Raw genomic sequence first — 22632 nt, forward strand, 5'->3', positions numbered from 1 at the left:
ACCTGGAGAAATGAGGAAATCTAAGAGAACATAAAACATCTTTTAAGATATTCCCTTGAGGTCACTGTAAACTTAAAACAAAAGTGAAAAAGTAAATTTGCCGCTGTTGATTATGCTTTTTACAGTTTAATGGTTTACTGGTTCAACTGAGAGCTGTTGTCATCATGAGGGACTGTTAGTATATCAGACTCTTTGCTCAGTCTAGTGAAGTAGAACATTTTGCTTACCTTTCTTTTGTTCCCAAAGCTAATTGCTAAATATTTAACAAAAGCTCCTGTTTATAATAGTGGAGGGCCCTCATTTAATAAACAGATTTATTCTGAAACCACAAGCAATATTGATTCTTTATGGCTATCAGCTACCTTCATGAATTTTTGAGTGTAGCATAGGAAAGGATAATGGTTTAAATCTTAAGTATTTCCCCTTATGCAGTTTTTTAAGGTACACTACATGATCCCCATCCTTGTTTTTCTGAAATGATCTCATTCATTGGGAGAGGAACAAGTTTCTCATTTCAGAGACTTTATGGAACTCCATCCCTAGAACATATGCAGTAAAATCTTTATCTTCTCTTCTCTCTTAGTTGCTTGACTATTTCAACCTTTACTCGTCGCTCTTTTGGAGGAGAATCTTACTTCCTTACTTCACCCTTTGTTTGCTTTTGGAATTCTGGCCATAAATTGTTTTAATATAAATTTTACCTTTTTCTAGACACTCTTATTTCATATTAGGAGGTGCGTATAAATTAAAGAATTAAAATGATTTATATGGCTGTACATTTCTGTTAGAATATGCATATGATCAGGTCTGTCAAGGAATCTATATTGCTGCAAATATAAGAATTGTTACCTGCCTACATACATAAACACAAAACTTCAATAGACTAAGGTTCTAAACTAATCTGTTCCTGATGTTTTAAGTTTGATTACTATTGGGGAAAAAATGATTACTTGATTTTTAAGGGAAAATACTTGAAAAACTCATGGGTGTTACGAAGCTTATGTATCACTTAAAATTAAAGTTTTAAAATTTCATTAAAAAACAAATTGATTAATTATATAACAATTATATATAAATTGTTAAAGTATATAACATTGACTCTCTCACAGGACAGAAACTGAAGAATCACCACACCAACCCCAAATAACATTATCACCTATTCTTTTAAACTTATTTAAAGCCAAATGTAAAATTCTTTTTTGTTAGGAGTACTGAATTATACAAATACCAAAATTATTTAACATGCCCAGAAAGTAGCTTAAAGACACCTAGTATTAACCTTTCATCACCTAGAATTTGTTCAAAATTTGCTGAGTCAGAACTCTCTTGGCCAAACAAGATTCTTAGGAATTAATTGATTTTATTAGGAAGTATTGCCATGGAAATCTTCGGTAAATAGATGTTTTTTTATTTTCATTATTTAAATGTTCCCTTTACCTACACCATCACCTTTAAATTTTTACTTTATCAGGAGGTTTATTAATGTAAAGATGCTTTATGCAAGATTAATAAAATTAAAAATAAACAAAACAAAACATTGAGAGAGGCTCTTGCTCAGGTAAACTTGGTTTAAATAAGTTTTAACGTATAAGCATTAATAAACATGCCCCCTCAGAAATTTTTGAAAATGTTGATAACGCTAGCCCACAATTTAAATAGCTAAATAAATTTCAATTATATTTTACGTCTTCAGTAACAAAGTGTTACCAGAGATTAGAGATCCTCTCCTAGCGCATTGTCCAGGTTCTTGATGTCTCTAACAAAGAATTGAGCAAGACACCGAAATACAGCAGAAAAGAAAAGCTTTATTAGAAGAGAAAGTACACTTCCACATGTGGAAGCGGGCCTGAGCAAGAGAAGAGTGTCTCAAAGGCCTTTGAGGTTTTTATCCCTATTTGCTGTGGGTTGTTACTTTTCTTAGAGGAGTGGGCTTCCTTGATTGACAGCTAAGATTGACAGGACTCAGTGATTCATCATTTCCTTTCTGTGCATATTATTCCCAGAATTTGATCTGTTATAATGATATTAATCAACTTCTGGGCATATACATCATATAATGATGGTATAATGAGGCTCAGGTAAACTGAAGATCCTTGGGGTCTTTATTGCACAGGTACGAGTGACTGGCTGAAACTAGTACCCAATTTCCTGCTCTTTCTATCTTGTTTCTTTCAATGAGTTACTTTTAGCCTAAAAATGCCTTCTGGTTTGCTTAATTGTGGGCGGACTAGGGCAGACCCCTTCTAGGATAGGATGCCCCAGTGTCTTTGCAGGCAGACCTGAAACCCCCTAACTATCCTGCCTAACTCTTTTCTAAGAGCCACGAACCCCCTTGTTAGTATGGATATTGGGGGACGGGAGGTCTCTTCTTCTGTATTTGCTACTGAGAAGGTTCGTAGTCCCAGCCTATTGGGGTTTCGTGGAGCTGTTTCCCTTTCTGCCTTAGTCAGGCATATCTTGGGTTTCCTGCTGAAGTGCCACCTCAGTCCCTAGACAAGGAAAAGAGGATATGAACTTCTTATTTAAATCATATATTTATTAATTTCCATTATCTATTTTCCTATTAAGAGAGTAAAAGGAAACAAGCTTGGTTAATATATTTCTTAAAGAGTAAAAAAGACCTTTGGCCTAAAGTCTCCTCCCCTCTCGGACTCTAAGGGCCCTGTCTGGCCTAACGCCATTTCTGCTAACAATGGGCCTATGACCCTTATCAATAGCCAGAGGATCTGAGTCACCGGTTTTGGGGCAATTATCGGGATTTGAAGGAGAGGGCTTTTTTCCCAAAGAAAGGAGAAAAGAAAACTTAACTGAGTTTACTAAAAAGATTAAGAACTCTGCAAGAGATGTCCCGTTTCATTTCCTGCTAAAGATTAAGAGTTTTACAAGTGATGTCCCGTATCAAAAGGATATTAATTCAATACTAATTAATATCCTGCCGATTTCTTTGACATTTAAATTATTGTTAAATATATTCAGTGATCATTTTGTTTGTATTTAAGCATTTTTTTTTTGTTTGGGAGAAAATATTCCTATTGCATGTATCTGAAATATTAATGAAAATGAATACCTGTAGTCAGGTTTAACCCCTTTGAAACTATACTTAGGAAAGAAAAGTCCAAAAATCCATTGATTTTAAGTGTTCCTTATGTGGCCAAAATTAAAGATAGCCCACGTGACATTTTTTTGAGATGGTAAACAAAAAATTAGCAGCACGAACAACAAAATACTAACAATTTACATATGCATTCTTCCCAAGGGACATAGCATTCCTGGAATTGTGGGACTAGAATCCAATTAATGAGTGATGTTTAGGTTTACGTGCCTTTGTGAAAGTGTCTTCTGAAAACTTCTGCAGTCTAACCTTGAGAGCCTCACAAAAACTAACCTGAAGTTAATAATCAGCAAAATTATCCTGGGCTATGCCTAAATATAACCCTCCCTTCTTGAGAATGTTTAATTGATTTAAAACTAGGATTTTCACTGACCAGAGCAGAATAAGAGGTCCCGAGGATCTTTATACCAAGTCAAGTTTCTTGAACTGTTTTTAGATTATTTTCATAGTACTGCTTTTTTAAAAAAAAAAAAAATTTTGAAATAGACAACTGGCTTACTGTTACTACAGAAAAACAATTTTAGATTGCCCCATCACATTGCATTTGTGATTAGATGATCCATTTTGAGAACTTTTAAAAAATCTTGCCATAAAGTTTGTCATCTGTTTAATGTAAAACTAATCAAGCATATGTTTTTCTCCTTTATGCAAGTATTATGATCCATTTTAAGAATATTTTTCATTCTAATTTACTTTCTTTACTGACATATGGCTTCTTTATGACATATCTTGAACAGAATCTACATATCTATCAATCTGTTATCTATTTACCTATTTATCTATAGTTAGGGATTTTTTCAGTTCTTTAAATTTTAAAAGTACTTTTACCTGAAATATCAATATAATTAAAACACATGTTTTAGAAATTTTAGGTGGTATTTAGGAGCCTCAGAGATCTGTAGAAAAATGAGCAAAAACTGTTATTTTAAAACTCTAGAATCAGTTTTATTTAGACTATGTAGAAACTCGAGTCTAATGGGAAAAGAAAAGATTCTTAATAACCAAATTTTTTTTAGCCATAACGTTATCAGAAAGGATTGAGATAATTTATCATAAGTTTAAAGGCACTTTGGCTCCAATCATCATCTTTTGGAAATACTTACTGAAAAGCAGCAAACAAGGTTTAGTGGATTTCTGTGAATAAGTCATCTTTTCAGTGCAAGATGCAGTTAATTTACAGCATGGCTATCTAAAGATTAAAAATCATGATTTCCTAGTGGATTTTTTTGCCCCCAAAGCCAGATAAGTTTACTTTCTTAAGCATAAAAATAAGCAGTATATCTTTTCAATAAATCTGCTAGCACTGTAGGGCAGCTGTTAACCAAACAGAGCTGGATAGGGTTACTGGAACAATCTCTGAAGGGCAGAGCTGATGATTCGGAGATCTGGGAAGAATTTGTTTCAGCTTGTTTTCAGTGCATTCCTCACTCTATTCAGATATGGTAAAGTATTTTAAATGCCAGAACTCTGAGTTTAAAATAAAAGTAGAAATTCTTATCAACTCTTTCTAAACAATGCCACTTTGAATAAAACAAAACTAGTAAACATCTAAAACTGAATACCTTGATGCTTCTAAACATAAGTCAGGGACAATGTTTATAAGGTGGGGCCTTTCTCCTCTAAACTGCATGTCTTTTACGTTTTGCAAACTGCATGCTTACAGTTATTCTTTTACTCAATGCAGATTATTTGCTATGTTGCATTAAAAAAAGCTTTTTTATTTTCTTTCTAAAATATATCTCTCTATTGAATATTAACGTTTGCTTTTATTGCAGCTCAATTTGTACTCTAATAATAGCTAATTGTTATGTTCTAAGCACTTGTTTCTCTTGTATGCTTTAATTAATAGAGAAGCATATTGCAATAGCTTTTTCTAAAAAAAAGAGTCTAGGAATTTTGCTTTTCAGAGTAAGGTTTTCTTTTGCTTTTTTTTTTTTCTTTATGTTGCCTCATGGGAAAGTAAGGTTAATGCCATGTACAGTACTAGTTTGCATGTGTTCATTTAAATACTAAAATCTGTAGTACTGCTCGATCCATATCTGACTGCTAGGTTTCAATTGACAGCTGAGGATTTGTGACTGGACCATGAATCAAAACGGCAGGCATTTATACCCCAGTACCAGTGAGGATACATTGGGAATTACTTGGCAAAGGTAACATTTTAATTATTTCCAACCCTACACTTACACTTAAAAATTACATGAGTTAAGTGTTTGTTTTTAACTAGCTTTGTAGAAAATATATGTTAAAAATTTAGTTGTTTTGGCTATACCATCCCTCTTTCCCTACCCTCTTCCTTTATTTCTTATGTAAATGCAACTTCAAATTAATTTGGGACTATAACATATGCTAATTAATCATTGGAATTTCTAAGTGCTGTCAAATGTTTTAAACAATTCATATATTATTCTTGAAGAAGGGGATTTTACACTTAGAGTTTAGGACTTGAAATGCGAAATCAGTTCTAGGGAAGATTTTTTAGCTATCTGAGGATAAAGCATTGGGCCTTTTACATTATAGATTTTCTTATTTCAGCCCTTTCCTGGACTGCTAACTTCAAGCCATTTTACTAGTGATTTATTTATTCCCCTGTCAGAGGGAAAAAGGTAGAAGAAAATGTTCAGATTAGCCAATTTAGCTGTTATTAGCAGCACTCATAAGTTCTGGAGTGGGAAGATTGTTGGAATCAATAGCTAAAGAAGGAGTTTGATTTAAGGTTTTAACTTCTGTTTGTACATCGATGAGAATCATTGAGAACTGACTATATTTGATTGGCTGAGAAAAATTTTTCTAAAATTTCATTTTCAAGACTAGTTTTAATATTGTCTCATATGGTTTTAGAAAGTAAGTAGTGCTACATCAGCTTCTTATGTATTATTTTAATAAAGAACAAGTTGTGTCAAACAACAAATAATTAAAATTCATGGTATAATCATACGTAAGAAGAGATAAAAATTTACAGATGAGAGTGAGGTAATCCCATAAGGAGTTCACCAAAAGTAGAGCCAACATAATTTTCCAGCCCTGCTGTGTTTGTAATCCTCTCTTCACTGAACGTGGCTCTGTTAAAAGTACATACTCAGATATCAGTTATCAGTGGGCTGCCCATCTCCATATTGCTTGATAGAAACTGCTGATGAGTAGAGTTTAAAATAATTAAATTAATAAAATGTTCACTTTTACTCAGGTAAAACTCAGAAAATTAGTTGGACTCTTTTTAAAACGAGTTTTTATTCACTACCTAAAATGAATGCAATATGACTTTTTCTCTTTTAAAGAGTGATATAACATCCACTTTACAATATGTACGTTTTTACATATTTTGATTTTTTTTCCCAAAGAAATATGTAATTTCTCCACTTGGAAAAAATACAATATATGCTTTTAAAAAAGAAGATAATCTCAATGAAAGCATCTGATATAAAATCTTAATAATTAATACTCAATTAAATTCAGTGAAATTGTTTTATTTAAATAGTCTTAACAAATATTTTTAAATTAATATAATTGGATTGATAACCCTATGTTTGGATTTAATTTTATTAAATAACTTCCTTATATTCCATGCTCTGTTAGCAAAATGTCCCATGTCTGCATACAAACCTTAACCGTTTACAAGAATTGCAAATTAGATGAAGTGTACTTGTGTTTTTTAATGTGGCTATAGCTGTGTAGACTTTCACATCTGTGGATTACTGATTAACATTTACTTATCTAAAACAGGATAGCACCTCTAAAGTACATTAAAGCCAAATAAGGGTATAAATTATTAGAGATTTAAAATATAACAGCGTCTAGTTTCTAGGAATTTTTCAAAGAAAAAAATTGATATCCCGAAAAAGGAAAAGGTGAGTGGACAATGAATTGCCACAGAACACATGTATCAGAGTGAGTTAATATGATGACTAAACTCAGTTCTTAGGAGAACATTGTTCATGTTACAAATCCCTTTCTTGGTGAAAAATTGGTGTAGTAATCAGTCTCAGGTCATGAAAAGTCAGAAAAAAATTCAGAATTCATTTAGTTAAGATGTCTTTTTTCCCCATTCTCAAAATAATAATTTTTTTATTAGTAGATAATGGTATATAGAATGGCCTTAATGATTCAAAAAGTTTTAAAAAGGTAACTTTTGGTTTGTTTCTTCCCTTTTTATCATGATTCAGAAGGCATATAATTCATAATGGTAGGCTTCACATTTATATGTTCAACAGATATTTATTGAATCTCTTTGATGGGCTGTTCCAAATGCTGTGTGAGTGATATAGATGCTCACAGTTCTTAAAATCTAAGTATCATACAGTTCGGAATAGAGTACTCAAATATGATAGCACTTTGTTTTGCTTTGTTACAGTTTTCAAAAATAGGTACAAGTAGTGTCCAATATTTGATAATAGAAATAGGCCATGTCTGTGGCACAACATATTCATAATTTCTTTATGGTTTATAATTTGTGCCCTGTGGTTATTTATGAAACTTAATTTTTTTTTCCTAGAAAGAATATAGAAAAAAGGAAATCATAAATGTCTGTAACACTGCTATTTTCAAGGCACATAACAGTCATCTAAAAGCATCAGGGTAGTGCTACAACTTTAAAATTATCTGAATAAATTGAAAATACGTGAGATATGTAGATATATTCAACCAAAGAATTAAATAATTTGCCTTATAAAAAATGTCATATTGGAATAAAGAAAATATCAGAGTTTTCTTTTTGTTGTGGTTGTTGCTTTTTGTTTTTTACAAAAGGTAATCCTTGGAGACTTTGTAGTAGAAAAGCCAAAGAAGGTGTTTGGTTTTGCTTTGTGTTTCGACTTCACTTCGTTTTATTCTGTTTGGTTGTTGTTTGTTGCCATTACTTTCCTCATACAATCATTTGCCATGGTCGCCCCCTTTTCTGCTTTATACCAATCCTCCTGTGGAGGTGTTTCCATGTCAACTGCAGCAACTTTTGGGGGATTGAAAAATCTCAGTGCCGAGGGAGCTATGCAAGTATAATCAAAGCTGCATGATTTCCCCCATCCTCCTCCTTGCCAGTGCCCCGCCTCCAAGTATAAACATTCCCTTAGGAACCAAAGCTGACTTCTTTAGACTAAAGTTTTCACAGACTTATTAGGTTGCAACCCTGAAGGTGTTTTGTTGTTTTGACCTTAGAATTTTGTGAGCCGTGTGTGTGTGTGTGTGTGTGTGTGTGTGTGTGGTAGCATGCTTGTACAAGGCACGCTGTAGCATTTAACCTCACGGAATTTTTCTGTCTAACCGAAAGGTCAGGTATCACAGTTAACCTAGAGAGTAATCTGTTGGTGCAGGGCTCACTTTTGCCTGAGTCAGGAGGGGGAGCTCAGTTCTTAGGAGGAGGGGAATAGATGATGAATCGTTTATGCTGTTCATAAGGGTACTGTTGTGTCTATGCTTTGTCCTCTGATGTGGACAAATTGTATTGTTGCATATGTGAGTTATGTGGGTATAAACAAATACAGCAGTTAACTCCCTAACTGGCTTTATTTCTTGAAACTATGGCCAGAACATAGCTTGTACTATCAAATATGAAAGAGCAATATAATTGAATGAAAAAGAAAGCCAAAGGACAGTCCAAGAATAATATAAACATAAGTTATTTTAAAACGTTGGAGGGAGTGCTTTATGCAAAAGAGAAACTGGATTTATTGTTTCATTCCCTCTTCTCCCCCTTCACCCCTTTCAGGAAAAGGCAAAGCTACAAGTGAGTGGCTGTATGTGTCTGATGGCTTATATAAACATAGAAGAAGCCTTCAGATGGCTAAAATAAACACGCGCGTGTTACTGAAGGATATGTTTACACAAACCATTTGCTCAGCCTCTGAAATAATGAATAAATGAAGATTTTACTGAAATAATTGGAAGGATTTTTGTGTTTCTGCTGATGCCATAATTGAATGGCACCAAGGAGACTTTTATCAGTTATTTTCCATGTTACATGTGTTAGCAGTTCCTTTCTATGAGTTGAATACTTCATTCTGTAGTTACTTTACACATGTTTTTGTAAGAAATTGTCGTTTATTACTGCAATTCTGGAGAGTTGCTTGATTTCCCAGGAGAAATTTAGCAGCCAGTAAAGATTATTTGGATCTGGTTCATCAGGAGAGGGAGGGGCAAAAAGGAAAGAGTAATAACATTCGTTTTATACATATAATCTTATTTGCATAACAGTGTCCCAAACCCACCATTTTACTTGCTTTGTCTATAAAATTTTCTTTGTAAAATATATATTCTCAATGACTTAAGAATGAATATTTAAACAACAAAAAAATCTGCAATATAGTGTTGCAAACCATGTTTGTATAAAAATGTATGTGTATGTGTGTATGTATGTGTGTGCATATGGTACATGTGTATGCATAGGTACATACGCATGTGTGTATATGTGTGTACACACACAGACATATACATATGGCACTTGTATGATAAGGGGAGAATGTGACCTGTCCATAGGTAGTATTAAGAGTTAACTTTCATTTCAACATTATACTTAGACCATCTCTACGAATTCACTAGGTTAGCATTTCCTGCTTTCAGTTTGTTATCTTGACATATAACTACAGTACAACAGCTGGGTTGTTCCTAGAGTTCCTGGGGGGAGCTTTATTCTCAGAGTGCTGAATTTCCTTTTCAGCTGTCAGCTCTAAAGTGTGTTCAAAATGTTCAACTTTTTACACACCATTCTGGGCCCCTAGCACCACTCAGGGACTATGATAGAAATGCTGATAAAGTAGATGAACTGAAGAATCTTTGGTTTAAGAAGGAAAATTGCAAAAGCCAAAATTGCACATGACCATTGTTTGGTAAAAGGGCTGCTAACAAGTGTCACTCTTTGTATCTGAATAATCTAGTTAAAAGAATTATGCCATTCTCATCAAAATCATTTGCACCTGTTATAAAATCAAAAATAAAAATGTTATTGTTCTTAAAAATAATCTTATATGGTGTTCACCCACTGCAATATCTGTGATCTGGCTGTTGAAAAACACACTGGGATTTGTTGTAGTTTTACCTAACTTTCTCCATTTATAAAGAAAGATTTGCACAACACAACGTTTCCTTTTTATCTAGGAAACTCTTCAGAACACTTCCTAAGAAATTAATTGTATTCCAGCCAGACTTGCATGCTGCCATCCCACAGGAAATGGGTCAGCAATCCATTAAGATGCCATTAGATAATCTAATTTGGAACTTAATCTCTAAATTAACCATGCTCCATACTTGAAGCATACTTGAGAGAAAGAAAAAAAGTTTACGTTTGAATCGATAGGGGAGCCGAAGCGTGAAGAAGGCTGTTTGTTTTTTCTGTAGCTGTGGTCACGTCTCAAGCCGTCTGGTAACCAGGAGAAACCAGACATGATGTAATTCCAGATTGAACTTGAACTTCAGGGACTTAGGATAGGGGAACAATGGACCATAGGAATCAATAATGTCCATTTTCCACATGATTATGTTTGGAGCTTTAAGTTAACCTTTACGGGAGAAGCAGCAGGATCTGTGGTGTGACCAAAATGAGAGGATCCAGAGACAAGATGTTAGAGGAAAGAAAACAACTTTTTCCGTGATAGTTTCTGAGCAGCACTGCAGATTCCAGCAGGATTAGAAAAGTTCCCGCTCTGCAGTAAACCGGTGGCCTGTTCAGAGCACTCTTTGTTCGCTTAGGTAGGACAAACTTAATCTTACGTTTCCTGTCAGATGATTTTTGGCAGCACTACAGGAGTGGGAGGAGCGAGATTCAGAAAATTCCCAAATGTAAACCTTGCTGATTAACCCTTTGCGATGAAAGGAAGTATGTTAAACACCTACTTTATTGGAAGATGTTTTATGTGAAGTGCCATATTTGCATATGTATTACTTCTCTAAGAAGTCAGCTCCATCGGCAGTCAAGGCACCGTTTATTAACTTACCTTTTCTGATTCTCGTGATTGCTAGTGCTGTTAGTAGGTATATAGTGAATTTTTAGCCATATTTACTTAAATAAGAAAGCATAGAGTGAGTAGATATAATAATAAGCATAATAACAAATTACAAAAGAAAAAAGGAAAGGCGAAAGCCTATTTAAGTACAAGAAATTGAAGAACACAGATTTCGAATATTCAGAAACTTCACAGAGTTACAATTATCCTTTCTTTGTTCCTTTTTGTTTTACGTGGTCGCAGACTTTTTTGCCCCTGTGAACAGAGTAGCAGGCAGAATATAGAAACATGTTCAGTTCCTCAGTCATTTGTGATTTTATACTTAACAATTCTGATATAAATAGGTTTTTTTCATTTAGAGGTGAAATTGTGCAAATAACAATGATTTTTGCTTTTAAGTGAAAATCATTTGGGAAAGAATCACTTCTTGCTTTTGTATAAAACTTACGTTTCTATTTAACTTAGTATGCTTTGGGTGATTTTCCCTAGTGAAAGGCACTGTTTGGAAGCACTGTTTTTGTAGAGAATTTTGTCTGCTGTTGAAGACTCACATATGCTAATAAGGGGAGCAGTAGCACTTGTGACAATAGCACTGAAAAGAAGCCCAGGGATAGAAACGAATACAGACTAGAGAAAGGGAATGGAAATCCACTCGCCGGGTTCTCTGCTGTGGTACAGTCTGTGGGAGGAGATCAAATAACTACTTTGAGCCTGATAATTCTATATTTTTTAATTGGCTAAAACCTCCCACAGCTACATAAGTTGTCGCATATGTATGTGCGTGTGTGTACTGTAATTTATTTACAAATAGTCGTCTTCATAATGATTCTTTCGTTTTCAGTTCTAAAACATGAAAAATATCAAGCAATTCTTTACAAATCTTGATTTGGCCTATTTCGGGAAAGGGTATTTTTCTTATGTCTAAATTAAACATTTTCAGGAAGTAAGTTTTTATTACGTTAAGTGTATAGATTGCCTTGTTGAAGGGTCTTCTAGGATTTTGTAGGAGCTTTTTGCTAAAAGAGTACAGTAATTGCAATGAGTACATTTAATATTTCGTTGCAGTGGTCCCATACATAAGAGCTCTTCCTACCCTGTGCTCTTCATTAGATAAAGTATTCCACTGGCATTTTCCATTATTTTACTTCGAAAATGCTGATACTTACACATGGTAAAGTTAACATTCAATCCAGGATGGCTGAATAACAAAACACATCTGAAACAATTGAATATAAATTAATGAGCTTTGACGACCTACTGTTTTGATATGTTATTTTAAAACTGTTGGTCCCCAAGGAGTAGCAATAAAGAAGGCTATTTACCTACTTAGTTAAGAAACAAATACGTTTCTCTTTCATTACTAGGAAGTGCTATTGCTTGCAGTTAGAATAATTCCATGAGCCACCTGCAGTTTATGATATTTGGTGTTTCCCAGAGAGCCCACAAGAGTACTTTGCAGTTCAGGTAAGAGCTGGCCAGGGAGCTTTCTGATACAGATTATTACAAATAGTAATAATCATTAGAAATCATCTTACATGCAAATAGGATCATTCAGATGGCAATAATGAGACTTTAAAATGGAGGAAATAAATCAAAGAAACCCAAGACCTGTGTAAAGCACTTTGGATGTCTTATTATCTTACTTTTAGACTAGTCTCATCTGAAGTAGAACTCAAGCAAATTATTGACATAGCCACATCTGTATGCACAAAAAAAAATGGCAAATATTACATTCACCTGTAAAGAATCTGGAATTGGATAAAATACAGTTATTTATGTTGAAGGTTGAAGTCAAGAGTTATACTTCCATGGGAATTTCAGTGTTTCTAAGTGATATGGACCTTAATTTATAGAATCTTAGACATAATTCAGGGATAATATAAATTCTTGTCCCATGATAAAAGTTAAGTGTGTTTCTTGAAAGAGGTAAAGCGTAGTGGGTAAAAATACAGATCCTAGAGGTCAAATCCTGGTTTTTACAACTTAATAACAATATGAGTTGGGCAAGGCATTTAACTTCCTAACTTCAGTTTCCTCACATGTAAAATCAGAAAAATAGTGGTACTTTTCTCAGAGATTTGTTTTGAGGATTGAAAACTTTAAAGCAGGTCAACCATGTAGAACAGAACAGTGCCTGGCATACAAGTATTAGCAACTAGTCCACTATATTAAGTATCATTTTCTTTGTTTTAATATATTAATGAATTCTTAAATATATTCTTAATATATAACATAGATATATAAAATAATTCTTAAATACATGGGTACTTAAATACTATCCGTATATTCCTTCCACGTGTCTTGAGTGAGCATTTTTTTCACAAGACACTCTCTGCAGCCTTTGCATTATACTGAAGTAAGTAGCCAGTCCAGATGCACACACATATAATCTAGGATAGCATGGTTTCTAAATTAATTAATCTGCATTTGATTGTTTTTTTCCAGGCAGATTTTAGCTACTAATAGGGAAAGTTGTTTATTGTTGCATTTTGGGAGAGATACTAATATCTGTGTATTAATATTGTAGAAATAAAATTAGTAGTATTTAGCCAAGGAAGTAAAACATTTTCCTTCTTGGGGATATTTGAAACAGGTGCAAAGGAATTAAAGACGAATTTTTCTTTTAAATTAAGGTATTTTTTTTTTTTTATTGTCCATGCTTCTGGGCCATTGCTTATTTTTATTGATATCTATAAGTAATGTGACTACTGATACAGTTGAAGTATGTATGAATATATGTACTTCATTTCTATAATATTTTTTAAGCTTCTTGAAAGAGGACTTGCTATCTTTGAAGTAAATATGATAGTCTTATGATTAAATCAATGTATAAAACCTGAATGAGTGATGTTACTACTTCCTTTAAATGTATTAGTATACTGAATACTTTGACATTTTTAAAAATGTTTGACAAATAGTTTTCCCAACCCATTATCAGATAAACACAGACTAGTAATAAATGAATTTTGCTGTTCTAGAAAAAGCTCTTATTGTTTTACTCGCCTAAGAGTAATAGTTGGAGTGAAGCCTTTATTTTTTTGGTTTTTCACTCAACTTATGACTCCATATATGTTTATTTGGCACCCCATGGTTCCTGGGTGGTGACTTAGTTAAATGTTAAGGGCCTAATCCTTTTTGGCCTAGAAGACACAGCACAGAATATATAATTTTTAAAAGCACAACCATTAAATGTTGACTTGCCCAGAGCAATTTTATTTCTTTCGTTGAAAAGTATAGTCTGTTTACTCCTTGGAGATGTGAAGACCAACTATCTTATCCAGTTTATCAGGATAAGAAATATATAAATAACATATCATTTTCAAAAGGAAGAAGTAGATATTTTCTTCTCCTTTCATTTTCACCATAGGGTCACTCTAATAGAACTTGAACTATTGAACTAGATTTATTTTCAGAGGAGATAGATGCTTCAAATTTCAGTGTTTCTTGATCACCCAGACCAACCACTTATTCTGTGTACAAGCCCACTGCAGCATTAGCTAGGTTATGATAGAGCCGTACAGAGCAGGAGAAATTCACTGTCTACTGGAGCAAATTCACTTTGCCTTCAGAAAACTCCGTTCAAAAGTCCTTTCTAATGATGGGTCAATATATGACTTCCCAGAAAAGCAGTATAATATAGTTAAGTAGTTCTGGAAATTAGACAGAACTGATTCATATCTGAGGTTTAGGTAGATAACTTTGGGCAAGTTACTTAAGCTCTTTAAGTCTCAGTTTTCTCATCTGTGAAATAGGGATTAATGATGGCAAATTCAAGAGTTCACTGAGAGTATTAAGTAACATAGCATATGTATAAAACATTGAATATGGTACCGCTCTTAGCATGGTACCTCAGCATGTTTATCTTCTGGAAGTTTCTCCCTTGTGCTAATTCTTTCCACCTGAACCATACAGAAGAGGTCTGCATTTCTTTCCAGCTCAGCTGTCCTGTCTTACCTGTCTTGCTTTAGCTGTTCCTTAAATTACTTTATTTGGCGAGTTTCTTTGCCAAAGAAATGCCATAGAGTTTGTTTCTCTTGAAGAGTGGTGCCTAGAAGGAACACAGTTTTTCAGAGGTAATCTGATCATATAAAATGAAGAAGGACCATTACCTACCATTAATGCAGCTAAAGGTCAAAATTGTTTGTTTCTTTGCTTCTTTCCTTTCTAGGACAGCCACATTTGGTCAGAATAATATGAAGATATTATCTATGATATCAGATGTTTTATCTTTTAAAATTTTATATGCATAGAGTAGAAGTCATTAGGGTGAATTCTGCTTAGTGTTAAGGTACTGTCAAAATCTTTTTTTGCTTTTTTTGTGCCAGATATTTCTCAAAGTCCTTATGTTCTTTTTTTTTTTTTAATGATGGCCTTTTATATTTTCTAAAGATGTGCTTTCAACTTTCAGTCATACTCATTTTCTGTTTGACAAAAAAAAAAGTTAATTTGGCAATGGAAAATGTAATAAAAACAAAGTGAATGTATGCTTGATATATTGCTGAAGTAGATGAATTTGACTTTACATATTTTGAAATCTTTCAATTTTATTCTCATTTCTCTTAGTAAATAGAGGCAGAGGTTATTGGATTGAACATAAGATTATCTATATAATTCTCATTCCATTATGAATTAATATTAATCATTTTACATATAACTAATTTAAATATGTAAATGAATATGAATATGAATATGTGTGTTTATTTTATCCATACTGGTGGTCATTGTCATTTATTTAAATATAGAGAATTAAATATGTAAAAAGCGCTCTTACATTTTTACCTGAAAATCTATACAATTTGAAGCATTGTTTTTTGAAATTAAATGATCGAGGTTATTTCATTTGATTGAACATTTTTCTTTACATTTTTATCATAATCTTTGAATTCATTTTACCTGATTTTTCTCAATGAAACTACCAAAAAACTCTAAAAAATGTCTGTACCTTATAGTTCTGAGCTTAACTTACAAATTGGCAATAAGAGACTTGTAAAACTCATATATGGAGTCTGCATAGTGTTAATCTTTGAGATTTATTTTCCCCCAAAGATTCATAAACAGTATTGACAAATATATTGTACATTGCAATTTTGACATGGTTTAATGTAGGATGAGAGGTTTGAAAGGTTTAAATAAACATCTAAATTAAATTTGTTAGATATTCTACAGACATGATTCTGTTAGTCACTAGTATCGATTTATTTTTATTAAGTATTTTCCAACGAACAGTAACATATGTCTCTTCTAAAGAACTGAGTAAGAAAGCTTTTCAAAATAAACCCTGAATTCTTGTCTTTTCTGCCATTAGTAGATAGACTTTTCCATTTAAGGAGTCATATCTATTTTTAATCATTAAAATGTAATTTATTTTTCTAAAGTATGCAATCTCTAGATGACTTTCTAGAGCCCATTTCATTTGGTACTCTTAGTGATTTTGCGAAGTGATGTGCTTATTGTTGACATTGCTTTTTACTGTCAAGAATTATCAGTTTTAGCTAGTCTTTCATTTTGTTTTTCATACATCCTATTTCAGGTTAAAAATAATGGATATCCATTTTCGAAATTTATTTTATTTGTTAAGAAATGATTAATATCAGCTATGGCCAGACTCTCGATAAAATGATCTTGATAAAACAAGATCATTTTCTTTATGAGCTTACCTTTCAGTCAGAAAGATAATCTTAGATACAGATAATTATGATATGAAATAATAAATGCTGTAATAGTACTATGTAACAAAGTGTAGTGGAAGTTCAGTTGAGGAGAAAATAAGTTTCATGACTCATGTAACTTTTTTCCCAATTAGTAGTGCAAAGCACAGAAATAATTGTTGAAGAGGTATGTGTGGGAAGAAAGAAATATATGAAAGCAATTAAGTTTCTTAGAAAAGGTTTCAATAACAACTATTGTTATTCTTTATAATTATGATTCTTCATCAGATAAGGAGGACATATCTTTTTAGTTTGAATTATTCCTTGTTTGAATTACTGTTTAATTTATACTGAATAATCAATTTGTGTTAACGCTAAACATCTCTAATTTTAAGTTCGGTGATGCCTGATTTTTTGTTTGTTTGTTTGTTTGTTTGTTTTTATAGGGGCCAAATCACAGTGTATTTGTGAAAATATGTGATTATGAGCAGCACTTAAAAATTACAGAATTGGGCATGATTGGAACACTTAATTTGTTTGTTTATCCAAAAATTTATTGAACATTTACCATGTGCTAGGTAGTATATTAGATGGAGAGCAAAAGAAGAGATGGACTTTGCTATCGTGGAGCTCATTGTCTAATCATAAAATCCCTTGAGCATAAAATATCATGGTGAATTTTTATTATTGTTGAAATATTAACTCAAATATGTACCAAGACAGGTAGTAATAAGCCACATTTTGTTTAGAGTTATCACTAGAGTAAATAAAGTTATATTATCAAATTCTATTTTTAAATCCAAGCTTTCGTTTTGGACAAAATCATTCCTTCAAGTTAATATTCCATAAAGATTTTTATACCTTTGGAATTCAAATATGAAGAAATGAGGGTATCTAAATTGATAACTACAATAATAGTATCCCTCACCTCATGATTGCAAAAGTAAAGAAGTGGCTACTAAATTAATTTTAAAACATTGAAATTATGTCTTCATGCCAGACCATGACAAAACTGGGTATAGAATTGTCAGTTTGGTGGTTTCTTGGTTCATGATTATGGAGCTATTACTTAGCTGACGCTCATTCCGAGTTGAGTGTTGAAACAAACATTACATCTGATTAGATATACCCCAAAATGTATGTATGGCATGGGTTGTTTTGTGATATATAGATCTGGTGTTATTTTCTTCCATATGATACTTGTTTAAGGAGAGATTATGCCAGTAGTAATTAGAGAACTGTTTTTCAACCATTTTTCTTAAATAGCCCCAATCCAACATAGGTGAAATTCAAGTTGATTTGAGAGAGGCTAGAATCTCATCTACTTACGTCCTTCAGTACTCCTCCCACCCTCTTCTCCGAACTCCCCAAACTCAGAGCAGCTCAGATATGGTAACCTTCCTGATGGGGAAGTTCAGGGAATGCTCAGGCTTCTAGTAGTATCAGCATTGCAAATAACATGTCCACTGGCCTTCCTGAAAAATGTATGTTTTCATATTGTGAGGGAAATTAACTTTCACTGCGGCATTCAATTTTATTCAACTGAAAGGTAAAAAATTGAAACCCATCTTATCACTGAATTGCTTATGAATTAAAAGTAAAACAAGATCAAAGTATAACTGGCAAACTATATTGGTACCACTGTAGATTCGTTGCTTTTTTTTTTTTTTTGACAAGAAAATCATATTGTATGTACATTAAGTAGATTAAATGTTTGGAGAAGAATATCCTCAATCAGAGTTCAGCAATTGTGTATGAGCCTAACCTGAGGTTTTTCTGCTTCATAATTAGTCTTACCTTCTCTGAAAGAAATAGACCATATAGTGTATGTATGCATAATATTTATAATTTAGCATATTTATCTCATAGTAAACTAATTTTGAAAAAAGTTATAGTATATTGATGCTTATGGAATTTAGATTTCTAATATTGTTGTAGATTTTAACATTGTATTTTTTCTTTTTCTCTTCCCTCCCTCCTGCCAACAGTCCTGGTACCTGGGCTAGCTTGGTTCCTTTCCAAGTATCAAATAGGACACCCATCCTACCGGCAAATGTCCAAAATTACGGTTTGAACATAATTGGAGAACCTTTCCTTCAAGCAGAAACGAGCAACTGAGGGAAAATGAAATACGACAGTAGTTTAAGAAATTTAAAAAAAAAAGTAAAAGAGGAAGACTGGACAAAACAAACAAAAAGGGAGAAAGGAAAGAAACTGAAGAAAGAAGATAATAGACCAGCAATTGCAGCACTTACAATCACTAATTCCCTTAAGGTTGAAACTGTAATGGCATAAAAAGGGTCGATGATATTTCACTGATGGTAGATCGCAGCCCCTGCAACGTAGCCTTTGTTACATGAAGTCCGCTGGGAAATAGATGTTCTGTCTCTATGACAATATATTTTAACTGACTTTCTAGATGCCTTAATATTTGCATGATAAGCTAGTTTTATTGGTTTAGTATTCTTGTTGTTTACGCATGGAATCACTATTCCTGGTTATTTCACCAACGAAGGCTAGGAGGCGGCATCAGAGGTGCTGGGTGACAGAGCCATGAGCCAGCCATTTTGTAAGCACTCTGATTTCTAAAAGTTAAAAAAAAATATATAAAATCTCTGTAGCCTTTAGTTATCAGTACAGATTTATTAAATTTTGGCCCTTAACCCAGCCTTTTCCAGTGTGTAACCCAGTTTGAAATCTTAAAAAAAAAAAAGAAAAAGGAAAAAAAAAGAAAAAAAGAAAAAAGAAAAAAAAACAGTTTGAACACAAAGGCTCTATGGAAGAAATGCCTCTATGTAGGTGAAGTGTTATCTCTGCATGCAACAGTAAAAATTAATATAATATTTTCCCCACAAAAGAAACACTTAACAGAGGCAAGTGCAATTTATAAATTTATATCTAAAGGGGAATCATGATTATAAGTCCTTCAGCCCTTGGACTCTAAATTGAGGGGATTAAAAAAAGAATTTAAAATAATTTTGAACGAATTTATTTTCCCCTCAGTTTTTGAGGGCATTTTAAAAGGCATTAAATCAAGACAAATCATGTGCTTGAGAAAAAAAAATTAATGAAAACACAGCACTTATGTTGGTTTAGCTGCAGCCTCCTTGGAGGTAGAATTTATTTATTTAAAATTACTGGTTGCATCAAGAACCCATAGGGTATACAAAAGGTTCTATAAAAATCTGCATTATAGAGACAGAGGCAGGCAAATCCATGTCACAAGGGTAGCTTACAGTTTACAAACTGGGAATGCCAGGGTGTAGGATATAAAAACGCACTCTTGAGAAAATAAATGTAATCAGGGTGCTGATAACTTGCATGGTGCTTTCAGACATTAGCCTTGTTCAACAAATTTCTTGTATTGACAGATCTGTAGTGTGCATGGGCAGACACATTTTGCCTCTATGTCTCTGAAAATTTTAATTAAAAATACTCTTTCCAGTAATCCTAATTTGCACGAAGATATAATGTCCACATTACGTGCCTTGCCTTGAAATCTAAAAAACAAAAACAAAAAAAAAAACACAAAAAAACAAAAAAGTGACATCACTACACTTGTTTTGCTGCATTTATTATCATTTTAAATCTTTACCATTTTTATGATAAAATATTTTGTACTCCAGACGAAAAAAAATGTGTGACATCATGGATTTTTTAGACAGTTATACCTTTATCTCACATTTATAAAGCATATCATGGCTGTGTATAGTTGCCGCTTAAAAATTGTAATCGACCAGCAATATTTTCAGTATTTTGGTGTTTTTTCTATTAACCTTTCATGTTTTTCATCTTCCAATTAATATTTGGGGGGAGGGGTTTCAAATTTATACGAATTATGCAATACCAAGTTTTGCCTATGTAGGTAGTGCTTTTAGCTGTATTGGTTATTATAGGTAAGTACACAGATTTAAAAAAAAATAATGTATGCTTTTTTTTGTTTGTTTGTTTTAATTGACCAAAGTGGGTACTGCTATTTTTGCAGTGTGATGAGGTCCTTTTGTGTACTGAGAGATGGACAGGGGATTTTTTTTAATATACATATATATATATTCTGGGGCGGGTGGGAGGATTTTTAACACTTTACAGTGTAGCTGTGAAGCAGTGCACCCTGAGTTGGGCCTGGGCTGCAAAGCGACTGTTCTGCCTACTGTGACAAACTTCAACTTACACAGGTTCCCCCTTCTCTAATTTCCCACCTGGGGTGCAAGCTGAACTCATTTCTGGTTTTCATAACAACAAAAAAATAGTAAGAACAAGTGAACACAAGAAATTCTCCTGGAGGCAGACTTGGCTTAAAATGAACTGTCTTATTTTTAATTTTTAATTTTTTTTTTTTTTTTTTTTGGTGGTGGTAGTTTTTCTTGAGTTTCAAATCCACAGTAGAGAGTGAGCCTGTCTCATATTTGGCAAAGATATCTGTTGAAATATTCACATAGTGGATGTTTCACACTTTAGAGGTTTAACACGTGAGCATACCTTCCCTGCAAAACACATCATCTCAGCTGGAGGGAGTGCTCCCGTATTCTTTGCCCACCACTTCTCTTCCCTATTTCTTCATTTCATTAACAATAATATATGATTTATCCGTGACTCACTACTTCAAATGGATGGCAGTATGCTTGAATTTTCTTATTATACATCCAGAAGATTAAACAGAGTGTTGCTATTATTAAATGTATTTGGACTTAAAAATTAAAATCAAAGTTCAGTTTTTAAGGAACAAAAAAATAAACCTTGTTACGTTTTCATTTTACCTGCCCTTTTAAACTGGGAACCAGAGCAGAAGACAAATGTAGAATTTTAAGCAATTAATGTTCCTGTGGATGAATTAAGCCCATTAGATGCTGATGGGTTTTTTTTAAGGGATGGTACCTCAAATATATATTTGATTTAGTTTCCCCCGAGGCATAGAGGGTGAATGGAGACTGATTTTATTTTGCCACCCCTCCCCCAAGTTCCATTGAGGGAATTCATTCCTAGAAGGAAAATCTTTCAGAATTAGTGACGCATGGTGGGCTGTCTTGAGGAGCTCCATGAACCCCTTCCTCCAGGCCATGGCCTAATAAAATAAACTGTCCATTGTTCTCACAGCATATCATTTAATTACAAGAACAATGCTTATGGGTCTGAGAATTGTTTTTGATTAGTCCATTCAGTTTGATAGCTCAAATGCTGACTAGCACATCAGGATCCAAGCAGTGCAAGTTCAAAAGTAAGTCAAATCATTTCTGTGATACTTGCCCTGTATCATCTCCGCCAAGCTCTTTGTGTATCTTTAGGTGAATACATCGACCTCACAGGACACGCAGTATTTTGTAGGAGCAGACTCGCTCTCTTTTTTGCCAGTGAATGAGCAGTTCTAGCTAAATAAGTTACACACTGTGGGTATTCCTGCCTGCCTCTTCAATACAAAGTCCTAATTCAAGTGTTGCTTTTTATTTTTTAATCAATTTTTTCTCTTTTTGAAATAAAACTATTAAAATTTTGCTATATATACATATATATATATATGTATATATATATATATATAGCCTCGAATCCATTTTTCGGCCTCCTCTTTTACCAGGAAGTATATTCTGACTAAGGGTCCCACTTTTGCAGGTCTTGCACGCCCCTCCCTTACCCAGAACTGCAGAGCTTCAGGATGGTGAAGGTCACCCAAGGGCATCAGTAGGGGGTCATGTCTCCAGCCCCCAGTCCCGTGGCACTGTTCAGCTTTTGTTACGTTGCTTTGCAGCCCACCACTCACAGTGCCTCCGAAGTGTTTCATCTGGAGTGACATGAGCGTTTGAGGCTTGTCTAAGGAAAATAAGTAAATAAAAGGCAGTGAAGGAGACTGTACATAAAGACATGGCAAAAATCTTAATTATAGCAATATAGTTATGGGGTAATGTTCGGGTGGGCAGCTCCATTAAAAAAAATATGTGAATGAATCTGT

At 33.5% G+C, this 22632-nt stretch overlaps 1 protein-coding gene across 8 annotated transcripts in view; it reads left to right on the plus strand.

Annotated features, from left to right (window-relative positions):
* Positions 1–22632, plus strand: part of NFIB (nuclear factor I B) — a 219381-nt gene that overhangs the window by 194208 nt on the left and 2541 nt on the right. For 4 of the 8 annotated variants that reach the window (XM_039876522.1, XM_039876744.1, XM_039876390.1 and 1 more), the window contains 2 exons: positions 5177–5265; positions 18680–22632. The exon at positions 18680–22632 is cut by the window's right edge and continues 2541 nt beyond it. In XM_039876522.1, coding sequence (XP_039732456.1) covers positions 5177–5265; positions 18680–18809 — 219 coding nt within the window. In that variant the 3' untranslated portion in view covers positions 18810–22632. The remainder of the gene's footprint in view (positions 1–5176; positions 5266–18679) is intronic. The other 4 variants (XM_039876675.1, XM_039876535.1, XM_039876603.1 and 1 more) reach the window with 1 other exon arrangement.

This window comes from Pteropus medius, unplaced genomic scaffold, assembly GCF_902729225.1.
Source record: "Pteropus medius unplaced genomic scaffold, Ma_sr-lr_union100, whole genome shotgun sequence".
Classification (NCBI taxonomy): Eukaryota; Metazoa; Chordata; class Mammalia; order Chiroptera; family Pteropodidae; genus Pteropus; species Pteropus medius.